The 16,770-nt window shown below is 48.4% G+C and overlaps 1 protein-coding gene and 1 long non-coding RNA gene across 5 annotated transcripts; one reads left to right on the forward strand and one right to left on the reverse strand.

Moving 5' to 3' along the window:
* Positions 1 to 311: 311 nt before the first annotated feature.
* On the reverse strand, positions 312 to 9,143 carry Arpin (actin-related protein 2/3 complex inhibitor). The gene is made up of 6 exons (NM_001107530.1): positions 8,974 to 9,143; positions 5,912 to 5,987; positions 4,257 to 4,389; positions 2,997 to 3,203; positions 2,181 to 2,344; positions 312 to 1,418 (listed from the first exon to the last, which is right to left on the reverse strand). The coding sequence occupies exons 1-6, from the start codon at positions 9,063 to 9,065 to the stop codon at positions 1,410 to 1,412; spliced, it is 681 nt and encodes a 226-aa protein (NP_001101000.1). The 5' UTR covers positions 9,066 to 9,143; the 3' UTR covers positions 312 to 1,409.
* Positions 9,127 to 15,919, forward strand: LOC120099870 (uncharacterized). Of its 4 annotated transcripts, none has more exons than XR_015651740.1 (3): positions 9,127 to 9,172; positions 11,392 to 11,596; positions 15,708 to 15,919. It is a non-coding gene; the product is annotated as an uncharacterized LOC120099870 (long non-coding RNA). The 4 variants fall into 4 exon arrangements; XR_015651746.1 differs by having other exon boundaries at positions 11,392 to 11,573; XR_015651743.1 differs by lacking the exon at positions 15,708 to 15,919 and adding an exon at positions 13,031 to 13,631.
* Positions 15,920 to 16,770: the final 851 nt, after the last annotated feature.

Consider the following 16,770-nt stretch of genomic DNA (forward strand, 5'->3'; position numbering starts at 1 on the left):
CTCTGTCCTCCTCCTCCTCCCTTCTTCCCAGGATCAGGCAGGATGCATACACCCTGGCTAGAAACTCAGGACATGTAGACTTCCATTCCAGACCTTGTCACAGGGCTGAGCAGGGGCACACTACCCAATGAGGCAATGCTCATGACCAAAATCTGGGGTTCTCTTCTGGGATTGTGGCTCAGCTAGAAGACCATTAACACCAGACAAGAACCCAATGGTATGGAGGAATTCTTTCCTGGAGTACTCCCAAGTTCTCCAAGTACAAAACAACAAAAACAGTCATACGAAAAAAATATGGTCCAGGACCTGTATGTGTAGACTGTGGTAGGTCACTCACTTAGCAAGCATGCAGTGCTAGGCTTGAGTACCAGCACTATTTAAAAAATAATAAAAAAATACATATATATAAAGTTGACCCAGTGGAATGAGTCAAGACCTGTGGACCAACCAGACACTGCTAGAAAGGCTGTAGGCCTTCCCAAGAACGACATGTTTAGGACAGCAGCCAGATAGGTCTGTGCTGACTAGCTTTTTGTCAATTTGACAGAAGGTAGTGTACCCTGAAAGAGGGAACCTCCATTGAGAAAATATCTCCATGAGATCCGACTGTAGGACATTTTTGTAATTAGTGGTTGATGGGGGAGAGCCCGGCCCGTCGTAGGTAGTACCATTACTGGGCTGGTGGCCCTGGTTCTAGAAGAAAGCAGGCTGAGCAAGCCAGTCTGCAGCACACCATGGATCCTGCTCCTGCCTCCGGTTCCTGCCTTGCTTGAGTTCCTGCCCTCACTGCTTTTGATGATGAACTGTTCTATGGAACTGTGAGTAAAACAAATCCTTTCCTTTCCTCCCCAAGTTTCTTCTGGTCATGATGTTTTATCAGAGCAGTAGGAACCCCAAGACAGAGGTCTAAGGCAGGAAACCCCATGGAGGTTGAGAACCAAATAGAAATAAAGAAGTGGTGTCTTGGGAGTGGAGCACGGAAGAGAAGATGGAGGGACAAGAGAACAGAGGCACAACAAGAAGGCTCACACGGGGTAGAAAGGAAGGAAAGGATAAAAGCACAGGAATGAAAGGAGCCTGCTCTCCTACTCCCGGAGCTCCTCTGCACTCAGACAAGGAGCCTTTGTCAATTGTGTGCCTTGGAGGACTCACCCAGTACATGTCCACCACCTAGGGAAAGGAACACAGGAGACAATAGGTCTGGGGAATAGCCTTGCATCCAAAGAAGGACACAGACATATAAAAGCCAGAGCTGGACCCTTGGTGCGTATTGAGTGAGGTCTTGGATTTGATTTTCGCAGAGTGTATTAAGTGGTAATCAGCTTGACAGACCGATCTCTCCAAGGTAGAAGTCGGCGTGGCCACTTCTCAGTGACACCATCACAGACGCTGGTAGGAGAGGAGGCACCTCAATCGTCCTGGAGAAAGAAAGACGCTGAGTCAAGGGATGGGAATAAAGGAGAATTTGTAACAGTCTTCTGGCAATCTTCAGACAAGGGTCTGGGTCTGTTGTATTCATGGGGCCCTCAGCCACTGCCTTGGCCCCACCTCATTAGAGCGGGCTCCAGAGCCAGCAACAACACTACTTGCCAGCTGGGAGCCCAGACCCACCACACACCCTCCCCTGACCTTGGGTCAAAGTCATCCTGAGTGAATACCCCATTTCTCTGCAGCTTCCTCACTCTACATGTTCTATTTGGAGGTTTTAGGCATCAGCTCAATTCTTATGTGAATACACTTCAGATGAACAATTAAATCTAAGCTAAGAACTAAGTAGAATGCTAACCCTCAGCACAGGAGACATTAGTGCTTCTGAGTCTAGACTAAGGAGGAGAAAACATGGTTGCTCAAGGACCACCCCATGATTAATGCATCACTTCTAGAGGGATATTTCCAAACTAAATGACAGTCCCCGGTTCCTTCTGTAACCTTTTCTTCCCACCCTTGATTTTATACCTCTCTAGGGCTTTGTGTCTGTTCATAGCACAGGGTCCTCCAGCAAGAAAAGTCTTAGGTTACCACCCTCTGTTAGTTCCGTGATGCTAACACCCTCTCAGGGATCACAAGAATTTATCTTGCCTTCCATTCCTTCGACCTCGACCGTATCCAGTATGTATAAAGCTCCCACTAAGAGACACCACAGCGCCAGGTCCAGTTCCACAGCTGTCCCCTTCACCTACCCATTCCTCATCCTCTGCCCCATCTCCTTGCTCTCGGATCTCCGCTGTGTTCCTCTCTGAAGACTTTTGGGCCATGATATTGTCTGTCCAGGATGCTCCCGTCTTTCCATCACCAGCAAAATTACACTTGGTCACTGTCCCCAGCTCCAGTTTGGCTAAGGAATCTGAAAGAAGAGAAGTTCAGTGGCCTTTCTCCTTGTAGATCAGTCAGCCTAAGGCTATCCATTCTAAGTCTGGGTTGTTCTCTGGAGTGGCCACTAAGGTTCTTGGTGGGACTCCCACATCACTAGAGAGCAAGGGTCAGCCACAGGAATTAAGGGGCTAGATGATACCCTGGGAGTTAGTGTATCTAGTCTAATGGCCCCAGAGCAGTTGACCGTAGATTTTAGGAGTAAATCTCAAGGTCACAGGTCATGTCCTGTGGGAGACCAGATCTGACTTTCTCCCATTGCTCTAAGCGAAAGAGATGGGGAGCCTCTGAAAGGTGGCCAGGGGCCCCTGTAGGGTATTGGAACAGACAAGAGTCAAGGGATGGGAGTAAAACAGAATTTGTAACAGTCTTCTGGCAATCTTCAGACAAGGGTCTGGGCCTGTGGTATTCATGGGGCCCTCAGCCACTGCCTTGGCCCCACCTCATTAGAGCTGGCTCCAGAGCCAGCAACTCCACCACTTGCCAGCTGGGAGCCCAGACCCACCACACACCCTCCCCTGACCTTGGGTCAAAGCACAGTGTCTGGCATCCAGCCAGCCCTCAACAGGGGTCTCTAGTTTTGTTATTCCCATCTTAATGATGGTAAAGTGAGTCACACTGCTCACCTATGAAGGGGCCATCACCCCGAGTTTTTAACCGCACTCCAGTCCCCAGTTCGAGTTCCATGACCTCCATCTCTGACTCAGGCATCCAGAAAGCGACTGTCTGGTCTGGGGTGAGGCTCTCTGTCAACTCCAGCAGCTCAGGCTTATTTACCAGGCCCTTTAGCACCTCCAGGGTGAGCCGGTCTGTGTCGCCCTTGGCCTCCACCTCTGTAGAGCATATGGTACAGAAGTGTTAGTGTTCCTGGAGAAGAAATGTTCTCTGAGGACCTCAGGAGCTGGGGAGGGTATCTATCCTGCCAGGGCTCATTAGAGAATCTCACAGCAGAGGCTTTATGGGACGGACTCTGGAGCCAGGCTACCTGGAGTGAATCTAGAGTCTATCACAAACTAGGGCAAGTGAGCTTTCTCTTTGTCCTTGGAGAATGGGGATAAAAATGGTGTGCAATGCAGATTTAAAAAAAGAAGAAGAAGAAGAAGAAGAAGCAAGCTGAGGTTTTAGCACAGTGTCTGGCATCCAGCCAGCCCTCAGCAGGGGTCTCTGGTTTTGTTATTCCCATCTTAATGATTATAAAAACCAAGACTTAGCTCATATTCAAACACCCACTGCCTTCCCACTGAGACTCTGTGACCAGAGTTCTCTCAGGTTCTAGAAGCAGCAGCCAGCCCATGGTCCGCACCCTGCACTGGCTACTCCAGGCTAGCCCTGGCAACTCCCAACAGCTCAGGGAGGAATCCAAGCAGGAAAATAGACATCAGTAAGGTTGCAGAAAACTTGTATGAATGTCACTGTACCCAGCAGGGTCCCTAGGGCTTGTCTGACTTCCTGCTGTACGAGTCACATAAACCCTTTCTTCTCTGAAGTTGGTTTGTCAGGCATTTTGTCATAGCAACAAGAAAAGTAACTAACAGGCCACACAGACAGACTGAGAGTCCAAAAGCAAACATCTGGGTAAGAGAACAGAGACTGCTGGGATCTGGCCCGCTCTCCACACAATAATAGTTAGAGTCCAAAGCCAAGCCTGAGGGTGATTCTGCCAGACTTCAGAAAATGGAAGCCATTAGGCATGCTAGCCTGGCTCCCAGGACTAAGATGGGGCACTGGGGAGGTCTGGGGGGCTAGGGGGAAGGAATCCAACAAGGGATGCTCAAGCCAGAAACAGCATCAAAGCCGATTGTGCCGAGAAGCCACTCTCAAGGATCTCAGGGGACAAACAGGACAGTCTAACAGCCTCTCGGGAAAGAAGAGCCCAGGATACCTACTGAAAGATGACATGAGGAAGCCTGTGTTCACCTTCCTGGTGGCACTGAAGTTGGGCTCAATTTCATTTCCCTTGGGGTCAAACTTACGCCGGTGGATACAACTGGGCTGGATATACAGCACATAGTAGCGTTCCTGGGTGAAGCAAAGAAAAAGTGAGGGGACTACCTCACTCCCTACTCCAATCCCTGTATACCCCAAAACACATAGCCCAGGCTCTCCCTTCATTCTCTGGCCCAGAATCCCATTCCTGGGATACACTGCTCTATAGGCTGGGCAGACACCTCATTTAAATACTCGTTCACTCATACATTCTAGAGTACCTGTCACACATAGCATTGCTACAAAAGTCACAGCAGGGCAACAAAAGGCCTGACTCCAAGGCTTCCACAGCCAATGACCTGTAACTGTAATCCAAGTACCAAGGTCCCCACAGGTTGCAAGGCAGGATTGAAGTTGCCAGCAAGCCTCAGAAAGGCCATGACCTAAAGGAGGGCAGTCAGTTTGCTACCCCCACAGACAGAGCAACGGGACAAATCACTCCAAGCTCTGTATGCCTCAGTTTCCCCTATCTGGGACTAGCATAACATGTCTTTTCAGGGACATTGCAAGGAACCAGTGTCAAAATGGGAGAGGACATGGTTTCTGTTGTACGTATCATCGGGAGTAAGGGCACAAGAGACACGTTTGGAAAGGGTCTGGGTGAACAGCTGTCTGTGCCGGGCCAGCTGAGGCCAGCCAGCTTCACGTTGGTACAGCTCTCCTAGGCAGGTTAGGTGGAGATTCCAGATTGGTGTGTCCCCCCTACTGACTTGCAATCTAAAGAGTTGTAGCAAGATCCCTGGGCATGAAAACAATTGGCCGGTAGCATGGCTGCTTTCATGGAGTGTAATAGAAAAGCATGTGCTGAAACAGGGTGCACACCTTTAATCCCAGCAGGGGAAGGAGGATCGCTTAAACTCAAGGCCAGCCTGGTCTACACAGACACACAGACACACAGACACACAGACACAGACACACACACACACACACACACACCCGCCGCCATCTCAGATAGATAGATAGATAGATAGATAGATAGATAGATAGATAGATAGATAGATAGATAGATGGATAGCCAACCTAGGCTGAAGAACCAGGCCTCAGTCTACCTCGGGAGGGCCTGATGCTGAGGGTTGGAGACCGAGGCCCCAGGAGACAGTGTGGTCAGCACTAAAAGAGGCTGTCTAAAAGGAGGGCGGGAGGACTAGTGTCAGAAAGGAGATGTAGGCTGGTACAGGATGGTTGCTGAGTGCTTGTGGACATCTGCACTGTGTGGACTGTGAACACAACCTGAGGAGTCTGTGAAGTAAAGACAAAAGGTCATACAGGAGCGGCAGACCCAGATGTCAGCATGGGGGTCTGTATATTCAGGCTAGATAGGGTTTGGGGCCTGGTCTGTCTTTCCAGTTGTAGCAAAGGCTCTTCTTGCAAGAACCATGTCGTCCCACCTGTCTGCTACCCACTGCAAGGCCCTGTAAGTCTCCTTTCTACCTGTCCCGTTTTGCTGTGGCAATCTGTTCTGTGACCTCAGGAACAGGACCTTAACCCAACCCGAGGAGATATCATGTAGGTGAGGGAGGAGACCCTGTGAGGGCCAATCAGGACACAGCCTCACCTTCCTGCCATGGGCATCCAAGATGCTGTGCCGGGATACATCCACGAGTTCTCCCTCCAGCAATACGCCACTTCCCCTGGGGATGAGAGGGGAGAAAGGAATACTGGGAAAGCCACCCTTGGGTTTAATGGCCTGGGTGAGAATCTGAGACAGAAACATGTCTCACCCCAGTTTCCTCATCACCTGTCTCTGAGAAGGCCTGGAACTGAGCGACCACGCTCTGCTTCCACCATCAGAACCTCCATGGCTTTAAAGAACCTTCCCAGGCTATGCCAAGGCCAAGAGATGCCTCCCCACCACCATGAACACCCCGGGAATTATTATGACCCTCAGGATTCTCACCCACAAACAAGGAGCAAGCAGCTGCCTCATTGTGCTCCTCTGGTGCTGGGCTAGCCTAAGGTCAGGGACGAGAAGGTAAGTGTAAACTGTGAAGTACTTACTAAGTACAAAGGTTTAAGTGTAAACTGTGAAGTACTTACTAAGTACAAAGGTAAGTGTAAACTGTGAAGTACTTACTAAGTACAAAGCAATGTGTACAGCTGGGCTCGGCACACGCCTATAGTCCCTGCACTAGGGAAAGAGGATTGCTGTGAGTTCAAAGCCAAGCCTTTGATACCCAGCGAAACGCTGTAAATAAATAAATAAATGGCCCTACACTTTTAGTTAAGCAAATTTGGGAGTATTGAGGCCTGCTTCTTTTAACATATCTGTAGCCATTTTGTACTCAAATCTCCGTTTTGCTCATAAGGTGAAATTAAGTTCAGGTACTCAGACTCTACTTCTCAGAAATAATTATCTAACAGCTAACATTAAAAAATGTTACTAGTAATCCAAAAAGTTATGGCTGAATCATTTGCTCCCCGTTATCTCAATGCTCTGAAATTCCCCTGTTCAGTGCCGGTCCACTACCACCCTCGGTCAGGACCAGTCAGCTTTAAGGTTGGCTGGTAATACTGTGTGTGGTTAGCCAAAAAAAACGATAGCCTTCAAACTTTTTTTTTTTTTTCCCGGAGCTGGGGACCGAACCCAGGGCCTTGCACTCGCTAGGCAAGCGCTCTACCACTGAGCTAAATCCCCAACACCTTCAAACTTTTGAACCTAGTTTTTCATATAAAAAGCCTACCCTGAGGACGGATTGGTAGGTTTTTCCTTCCTGTGGACCTGGACATCCAGTGTTATGATGTGTGTGCAATAAACTATTCTTGCTTAACTAAGATTGGTTATGTATGGTTTGAACGGCAATTCCCAGACCCCAACCAGAGCAAGTATCTATGGTACAATAAATCGTTTTCCTTTTTCATCCTTTTTTTTATTGGATTTTTAATTTACATTTCAAATGTTACCCTTTTCCTGGTTTCTCATTCATAAACCCCCCTATCCCATTCCCCCTCCCCCTGCTTCTATGAGAGTTTTCCCTCACCCTTCCTCCCCTTCCCACCTCCCTGCCCTGACCTTCCCCTACACTTGGGCATCAAGCCTTGGCAGGACCAAGGGCTTCTCCTCCCATTCCCCCCCACCCCCTTTTTAAGACAAGGTTTCCCTATGTATCCCTTGCTGTCCTAGAATTCATTAAGTAAACCAAACTGCTTTGAACTCGCAGAGATCAACCTGCTTCTGCCTTCCAAGTGCTGGGATTAAGGTTGTGAGCCACCATGCCTGGGTGTTTTTATTAATTTTTTATTTATGTGTAAGTATGTGTGTCTGTGTGAGTGTAAGCATGTATTACTGTATGTTTGTATGTACTGGTGCCTGTGGAGTCCAGAAGAGGGAACCAAATCCCCCACAGTTGGACTTACAAGCAGTTTTGAGCCCCCTGATGTGGATGCTGGGAACTGAACTCAGGTTCTCTGACAGCGCAGTAAGCCCTTCTCACTGGTGAGATGTGGCTTTGCCTCTTTTAAAGAACCTTCATGTTCCTGTTCCCATTCACACCTACATGGTCATCAACGCAAGGAAATGGCTATTGTCACCATACAGCAGGAAACATTAGAGACTCTGAAATGTGGGAATTAGCCCAAGATCACAGGGTCCCACACAGAGTGGAAGCAGAACCAGCCCCTTACAATTTACAAAGGCAGAACCTGGGCCCTGGGGACTTTCTTTTTTGGAACCATTAACACTGGCAGAGGGTGGGGACAGTGGAAGACAGTGGGGACAGGGGACTGGGTCAGGATTCCTTGCCTCTATATACTCTTGAATTCTTTCCAAAAATATCTAACTGACAAAGACAGGTTATATTGAAGGCAAGAAAACATGATGTGCATGCATTGTGTAATGGTTCACATGATCAAATTTATGTAGACATTAGATCCTAAGAACTCACTCCTCCTTTAACTAAAACTCCTCCTCTGGAGACCTTACGAGTTGGACGTTAGATTTCACTTCCTAGATGATATGATATTTGGTTTTCTGGGCCTGGCTTCTTTCATATAGAATACTTCTTGTTTCTGACTGTAAATGAAATTGCCCATCCTGCTTATTACCCTGGGCAAGACCAGTACCTTCAGATGTTCCCACCTCCCACTATTGGTCCTGCCACAACACACACCGGTCACCAGGGATGCAGTGTGACAAATGACTAGACTTTGGAGCCCTGGTGTGGGGAAAGGGCAGAGGTCAGAGGGAACCGCAGCATTGTCTCTGGAGTTCCCTTTGGGAGTCTGGGAGTCCCTCCAGTGGATGTGCGTTCAGGCGGGAATTTCAAGTTTATCTCTCTTCCGGGTGTGGCGGCCAGGGACGTTGGGAAGAGCCAGATGGATACCTGGGGTGGCTTTGGCAACCCCAGTTTCTCTCCCCCAATCCCTCCTGCGCCCTAGATCAGTCTTTGAGCAGGACTCAGGTTCGACAGAGGCCTCAGGCCCCAGGGATGCTTCCAGGACACTGCTGACCAAAGCAGGGGCCAGGGCCCCAGGGACCGGACACAGCCAATCCAGGCAGTTCTCCTGGCCAGCAGCAGAGTTCCACGCCCGGTGGACAGAGCACAGCCCACCCCTGGCTAGCCGCGGAAGAAAGTGCAACCCATCTCTGGCCAGCAACGGGGTGGACAGAGCACAGCCTACCCTTGGTGGGTGGTGGGGTCCCAGGTCCCGGGCAGTCGCACGCTCTGCACCGCCTTGTTGCGGAGGGCACTGTCGTGGTAGATGCGGCTCATTTTCCCCACGCGGAGGCCCCGCAGCTCCAGGAAGCAGGCGGCGCGTGGGGCGGGGCACCTCAGGGACAGGAGCTTGGAGGTCGCTGCAGCACCGGCTGGCTTTCCCGGTTAGTAGATCCCGGAACCGTGCTGCTAACCCGGGGCGTTCCTAGTTGGGACTTAAAGGGGCCAAGCCTCATTCCTGACTGTCAGACCGTGTGCAGTGACAAGGGGCTTTTGAAATGACTACTGTCCTTCATGTCCTTATAGTCTAGGACAGATCTAGAGTTCGGGCCCCATCTATACTATACAGAGATCTCAAAATATATCAGTATACAAAAAAGCGGCAGTTGAAGCTCAGAAATTGTAGATCTTTCTTGGGATCTGTTCTGGAAGGATATTTTCTCAGGGAGCAGGAAGGGAGAAGAGGGAAGGGCCAAAAGAACCACTCGGTGGTTCCTCATGGCTGGCCCTTCCCGCGGCGGTGGTTCCGCAATGGCTTAGGGGAGTTCTGAGGCGTGTGGTGGTGGAGAGATGGGTGTCAGATCTGCAGCAAGGGAGACCTAAATCTGTAATCTCCGCAAGTTCCTCAACCTTTCTGAGCCTGCACTTCTTCCTCTGCAAAATAGAAGTAAAAGTCAGGGTCCAGTGGTTTGTAAAGGTAGAGCTGGCCCTCTCCTAGTCTTGGGGACATAATATTACTTTGCCTCCCACTTCCCAAGGATTCTGATCGATCGCTTCTCTAGCCCATATGCCCTTTGCTCCAGAGTATCTGCAAACCTTTTATTCTCAGCCTGCACCCGGGAGTCTCCTCTGACGCGGAAATCATTGGGAAGTCGTCTTGTTTTATTGACTCCTTTGTGCCAAATTTTGGCTCAGGTGGCTGCATTCTGGTATGCCAGGGGTGTCCCTGCTGCAGCAACAATGGAGATACGAGAGTCCAGGGTGCAGTGTAAGCTTTGGAAGAAGCTCTCTCTCCCACGTATTAGTAACAGATAGTGGCCTCCTTCGCTTTGTTCTTAAGGGTCCTTCCTCCTTTAACAAAATATAATTTTTTTCAAAAGACATTGTTTTCTATATTTCAGGCTGGCCTTGAACTCGATGTGTAGCCTAGGATAACTTCAAACCCCTTTCTTCTTCTTCTTTTTTTTTTTTTTTTTTTTTTTTTTTTTTGGTTCTTTTTTTCGGAGCTGGGGACGGAACCCAGGGCCTTGCGCTTCCTACGTAAGCGCTCTACCACTGAGCTAAATCCCCAGCCCCCCCTTTCTTCTTATAATACCTCCCCAAGAACCAAGATCACAGGTGTGGGCCAATACTGCGCCTGGATTATTTGGTACTGGGGGTTCAATCCAGGACTTTATGAACATTAGGCAAATAGTCTTCCCAATTAAGGTCCAAAAATAGAGTTTTGTGAATCCCTAAAAATATTAATAGACCCTAGGCAGGGTGTCTGCAATTAGTCAACCCCAGCCTATGTCTGACCTGCCAGGCAGCTCTGTATTCCCCAGAAAGACAAAGGTCCTCTGGGCAGGACTGCTCTCTGTCTCCTCTGGAAAGTCCTGGGCTCATCAGCACCTGCCCTCTGTGCCTCCTCTTCCTCCCCTTTCCTGGGTCATCGTCCCTTCACACAGGTTCTAAATTTGCACTGCTCTCTGTGCTAGCTATACGTAGTAGCTACTTAAATTGTATTTTAACAGGGCTGAAAATAGAACTTGGGCTGTTTGTGTTCAACCAGCGAGCTGCACACCCAGCCTAAACCATAGATAATACAATCTAAATGACATAGAAAAACGGCATCGCCTTTGCTGATCATAGAGGTCCATGCCTGTCATCCTAACGCCTACATTTTGAGGCTAGCTTGAGCCATATAGTGGGTACCAGGCCAGCAAGGGCTACACTGTGAGAGTCTGTCTCCAAATCCCCAAACAACAATAACTTTTAAAAGTAAATTTGCACATTTAAATTCACTCCCTCAGCCACTAGTCACGTATGGGGAGGTGTTTGTTTGTTTTTGTTGATGGTGGTTTCTAGTTTGTATTGTTTTTTGGTTGATTGGTCGGTTTTGTTGTTGTTGCTGTTGTTGTTGTTGAGTCTTGTTTTGAGACACACTCAAGGTCTCACTAAGTAGCCTTGACCAGCCTGGAATTTACTTTGTGTAGACCAGGCTGGCCTAGAACTCATAGAGATCCATCTTCTTCTGCCCCCTGAGCTCTGGGATTAAAAGTGTGCGCCACCAGGCCAGGCAATTAGTCACATTTTAAAACGAAGACCATCATTTCCTTTTCAGGCAGGCTTATGAGAGATGATGGAACTGACAGCATGGGCTCTCTTTTTTCCTGTCTAACAGAGCTGTCACCCGTCACCTTGGACAGCAATACCCTCCTATACGTGTGCCCACTCCTGTGCTGCAGGACACAAAGCGAATGACACCAAGGAGCAAAGCAGAGATCACACGGAGAAAGCGAGATGGTAGCCGAGAAACGTCCTCCATCTGGTACCCAGGCTCTGTGAAGGACGGACCAGAGCACTGTAAGAAAGAAGAAAGGCGGAAGGTGGGCAGGGTGTGGTGGCCACGCCCAGGATCCCAGGTTTAGGGGGCTGAGAGCAGGGTATTACTACAGTTTCAAAGCCAGCCTGTGGTACCTAGTGAGTGTCCGAATTGCCTGGGCTACAGAGTGAGATTATATTTTTTTTCATGTTTATTAACTTGGGTATTTCTTGTTTACATTTCGATTGGTTTTTTTTTTTTCTTTTCTTTTCTTTTCTTTTTTTTTTTTTTTTTTGGAGCTGGGGACCAAACCCAGGGCCTTGCTAGGCAAGCGCTCTACCACTGAGCTAAATCCCCAACCCCTTACATTTCGATTGTTATTCCCTTTCCCAGTTTCCGGGCCAACATCCCCCTAACCCCTCCCCCTCCCCTTCTTTATGGGTGTTCCCCTCCCCCCATTACTGCTCTCCCCGCAACAATCACGTTCACTGGGGGTTCAGTCTTGGCAGGACCAAGGGCTTCCCCTTCCACTGGTGCTCTTACTAGGATATTCATTGCTACGAGGTCAGAGTCCAGGGTCAGTCCATGTTTAGTCTTTGGGTAGTGGCTTAGTCCCTGGAAGCTCCGGTTGGTTGGCATTGTTGTTCATATGGGGTCTCAAGCCCCGAGATTATATTTTAAGAAAGGGACTGAAGAGATGGCTCAGTGACTGTTAATCCATTCGACCCAGGTTTGATTCCCAGAACCCATATGGAAGCTCACAGCCGTCTCTAATTTTAATTCCGGGTATCTGACACTCTTTTCTGACCTCTATGGGTACCAGGCATGTGCATGGTGCACAGACATACATGTGGGCCAACAGTCATACACATACAAATAAATCTTTTTCTTTAACTAAAAAAAAAAAAAAAAAAAAATGACCCAGAAGCTAGTGTGTAGAAATCTCTTCCAGTCAGCAGGCAGGCAAAATCATGAATGAAAGATTTGTTTTTCATTAACCCTAGTCAAAAATTGAAATTCTCTCAGGAGTGTTTTTTTTTTTTTTTCTAAAGCAATGCATGTAATTACGGCACGCCAATATGGCTCCCCCTCCCCCCACACCTTCCCTGAAGAGAATAGACTTTGTCAAGCTCTGTTTGGAGCAGAACATGCAGGAGCGCATTCATGCATTGGGTCACAGCTTAGCATATCTGACCCATCTCATGCAGATGGGTCATCATGCTGGGGGTTCCAGAAGCCACAGAATGCTGAACCGACACCAGTGCAGTGAACTAGCCTGAGGAAAACACACATGCATGCCAAGGAGCAATAGAGAGAAAACAAAGGCCGCACTCAGGGGGAAGGCAAACCTAACATGAAATACGATGCCAGAGGAGGGACAGACCCATCCATCAACGGGGCCATCAATAAATGCAAATGGAGGATGCCTGCTCTGGAAAGAAAATCTATCACATGCCTTAGATCAGGCAACGCTTAATGTCACCTCCATGTCTCTCAGCCTCAGGTTCCTCCAGGCCTGGCCCCCTCTCTACCGTGACCAATTGATTTCACAAAGAAACAATGCCACCCATCTCGACGGATGGCCATCACACCCCGCTTTTTCCTTGGGATGGTTGTTCTGAGAGAGCCCCTGGAAGGAAACTCTCAGAAGAGGACTGAGGATTACTTCCTGATCTGATGGCATCAGGAACACTAATCCTCGTGGTGGCTAATGACCCTTTGGCATGAAGTGACTTCAAAATGTCTAAGGCTTTAGCTGAGCATAGAGCCCAGCTACTGTGGAGGCTCAGTCAGGTGGTTTGATTGAAAATGGCTCCCATAGGCTCATAGGGAGTGACATTATTTGAAAGGATTAGGACAGGTGGCCTTGTTGGAGTGGGCGTGGCCTCACTGAGGGAATCATGTTACAGAGGGGTAGGGGAGGGGGGACTTTGAGGTTTCAGAAATTCAAGTAGGCCTGTGGCTTGCTCTCTTCCTGCTGCCTGTAGATGGAGACGTGGAACTCTTAGCTACCATGTCGGCCTGTATGCCGCCATCATGATAATAGACCCAACCTCTGAACTGTAAGCCAGCCCCAATTAAATGTTTTTCTTTTCTAAGAATTGCCATGGTCATGGTGTCTCTTCACAGCGATACAACATTGACTAAGACAGGTAGGAGAATTGGTTGAGACCAGGAGCGTTAAGGTCAGCCTGAGCAATGTGATGAGACCCTGTACTATGTGACTTTTTCCTGGAGGGACACCAATGTCAGGCCAAAAAAAAAAAAAACAAAACAAAACAAAAAAACTCCGTCCAAGCCTAACTTGGTGAATACATGAGTTTGTTGGAGTTATTTATTTACAGGAGTGTGGGTGAGCAGTTCCTTATAGGAGCTTGGGTGACTCAAAATAACTGCGTCTCTGAAAAGCCTACTCCAGCATGGTGACACTGTGTCTCTGGAGTGCCCTGCCCAGTTTGCAGTCAGCTCCACCAGAGAATCTCCTCTCCTCTCCCTTAGCAACCGTGTACTGATCAGATACGCTTGCAAAGGAGCCTTGGGAAGCCTGTAACCTTCCCAGCTTCCCGAGCCTTATAAATTTCATTAGCTTCTTGTCTGTCAGAAGCTGTCTCCTTGATCCAGAGGGAATATATGAATCAGAGAAAATACTTTCACAATACTGTCTCTAAAATAATAACTAAAGGCCAAGTGTTGGTGTGTTCCCCCCGTACCCATAATCTCAGCATTTAGAAGCCTGAGGCAGGAGGATTGCCCTGAGCTTAAGACCAGCCTGCCATAATGGTACTCATACCGTGCCAGCCAGAGATACATCTCTGCTGTTGTTTTGTTTTGTTTGTTTTGTTTAATTTTGTTTTTCTCAAGGCAGAGTTTCTCTATGTAGCCCTGGATCTCCTGGTACTTGCTCTGTAGACCAGGCTGGCCTCAGACTCCTAGAGATCCACCTGCCTCTGCCTCCAAAGTGCTAGAATGAAAGGTGAACCCCGGCACTGGGTGTGTGTGCTGCACTCTATCACCTGAGCTACATTGCTGGCTCATAAACCAGCTTTAGTACCAACACCGAACCTTGGGGGCGGGGGTTGGGGGAGAAAAAGAAGGGGAAAATATCATTCTCAGTATAGCTAACAGTCCATGTTGGTGTCTGGAAGCCATGAGGAGAGTCAGGTCAGCATGGTGGTAAGGAGCACAAAGCTGCCGAAAGAGCAGCCTTTCTAGAACTGTCACACTCGAGAATATGATAAAGGTCACCCCTACCCTCCCACTCTCCCCCCCCCACATTGACACCAGGGCTGGAGGCACTGGGTGGCCAAGCCCAAAGTCCTAGAACAATGAAGACCACTGTGAATTTCCAGAGTTACTCTGACACCATCTTGAGGAAGTGGTTCTGAGGAGTGCTACAGTGGGTTTACTCCCCTGCCTGCCTTGTTCAGGGGGATCCAGAAGCCTCAAGGGACATGAGGTCTGAGATGCCCTGCAACTGATGAGGGTATTAGCTGGCATGGAATGGTACCAGGGCTCTACCCGAGCCCTGGTAGAGCTTGACACCTGCTGGGGCTAGGTAGATAGAATCACCGATGGCCGGAAGGGGGTCATAAGCATCTAGGTATACCGTATCTGTTCAAACTACCTCACGGATACTTTTGTCTCTGCTCACGTGCTAGGGTTGCAGTCCTACAACACAAAGGTAGTTTATGAGACACTGAAGATGGCGCCCAGGGCTAAGCAAGATACATTCTCAGTCATCACTTCCTTTTCTTTTTAAGACAGGATCTCAAGGTGTAGCTCTGGCAAGCCTGGAACTCACTATGCAGTCCAGGGTGGCCTTGAACTCACAGAGATCCGCCTGCTTCTGCCTCCTAAGCTCTGGGATTAATATGTACCACCGTGCCCAGAATTCCTCCCTCATTTTTTTTTAAAGACAAGATCTCTCCATGTAGTCCAAATTGCCCTTGAGCTCGTGACCCTTCTGTGTGCTGGGATAGCAGGGGCTCACTGCACCCGGCTAGACAGAGTATTTTTTAAAACAGGTTTTGTAAACCATTTACATTTGCTTTCTCCTGTGTGGAGTCAGATTTTAGCTCTCACCGGTTTCTCCCCAGTTTTGGTAAAGATCAGATGATTTGCTAATACAGATTTAGTTACAGCAAGAATAAAGCAACACTTGTGTACCTTTCTAGGTGAAAATGCATGTTTGATGGGGGCTAGAGAGATGGCTCAGAGGTTAAGAGCACCAACTGCTCTTCCCGAGGTCCTGAGTTCAAATCCCAGCAACCACATGGTGGCTCACAACCATCTGTAATGAGATCTGATGCCCTCTTCTGGTGTGTCTGAAGACAGCTACAGTGTACTCAAATATATAATAAATAAAATATTTAAAAAAAAAAGAAAATGCATGTTTGAATTGATCTGACTTTTCAAAGGGACACTAAGTAATGTGTGTTAAAATGGAAGCAAATATGTCATTGACTCAGCAACTCTTTCATGGCCAGGGACAGAAATAGTTGTGTAGGAGATGGTATGTATGTTGAGCATTATTTGAAATAGCAAAATGCTAAAAACAGCTTAGGTGCCCATCCACCAGAGACCGGCTAAACGCATCACAAAATAACAATGAAAAGAAGTACCGTGGAGCCAGGCCTTGTAATCCCAGATTGCACAGGCCACGGAAGGAGGATTACCGTGGGTTCAATGCCAGCCCAGCCCGCATAGTGAGCCCCAGGGGAGCCCAGCTCCATAGAGAGACCCAAAACAAAAGAAAAAATTAGACCAGGCGGTGCATGTCTGTAATCTTAGCAATTGGGAGGCTGAGGCAGGAAAATCACAAGTTCAAGACCAGCCTGGGCTACAGAGTGAATTTCAGTCTATACTGAGCTACACATCAAGATCCAGGTGAGGGGGCTGGAGAGATGACCCAGTGGCTCAGAACACTGACCATTCCTCCAGAAGAATCTTGGTTCAATTCACACCACACACAAGGCAGCTCATCGCTATCTCAAAGTTCAGTTCCAGGGGGTCCAACACCCTCTTCTGCCCTCTGTGGTCATCTATGCAGGGAGAAGAAGAGAAATAGATTCACTTAGAGCGACACAGGTCATGTGATGTATGTGCATGTATACTCACACTAGTGAAGTATTTCTTTTTTTTTTTTTTTTTTTTTTTTGGTTCTTTTTTTTTTCGGAGCTGGGGACCGAACCCAGGGCCTTGCGCTTCCTAGGCAAGCGCTCTACCACTGAGCTAAAT

This window comes from Rattus norvegicus, chromosome 1, assembly GCF_021556685.1.
Source record: "Rattus norvegicus strain SHRSP/BbbUtx chromosome 1, alternate assembly SHRSP_T2T, whole genome shotgun sequence".
Classification (NCBI taxonomy): domain Eukaryota; kingdom Metazoa; phylum Chordata; class Mammalia; order Rodentia; family Muridae; genus Rattus; species Rattus norvegicus.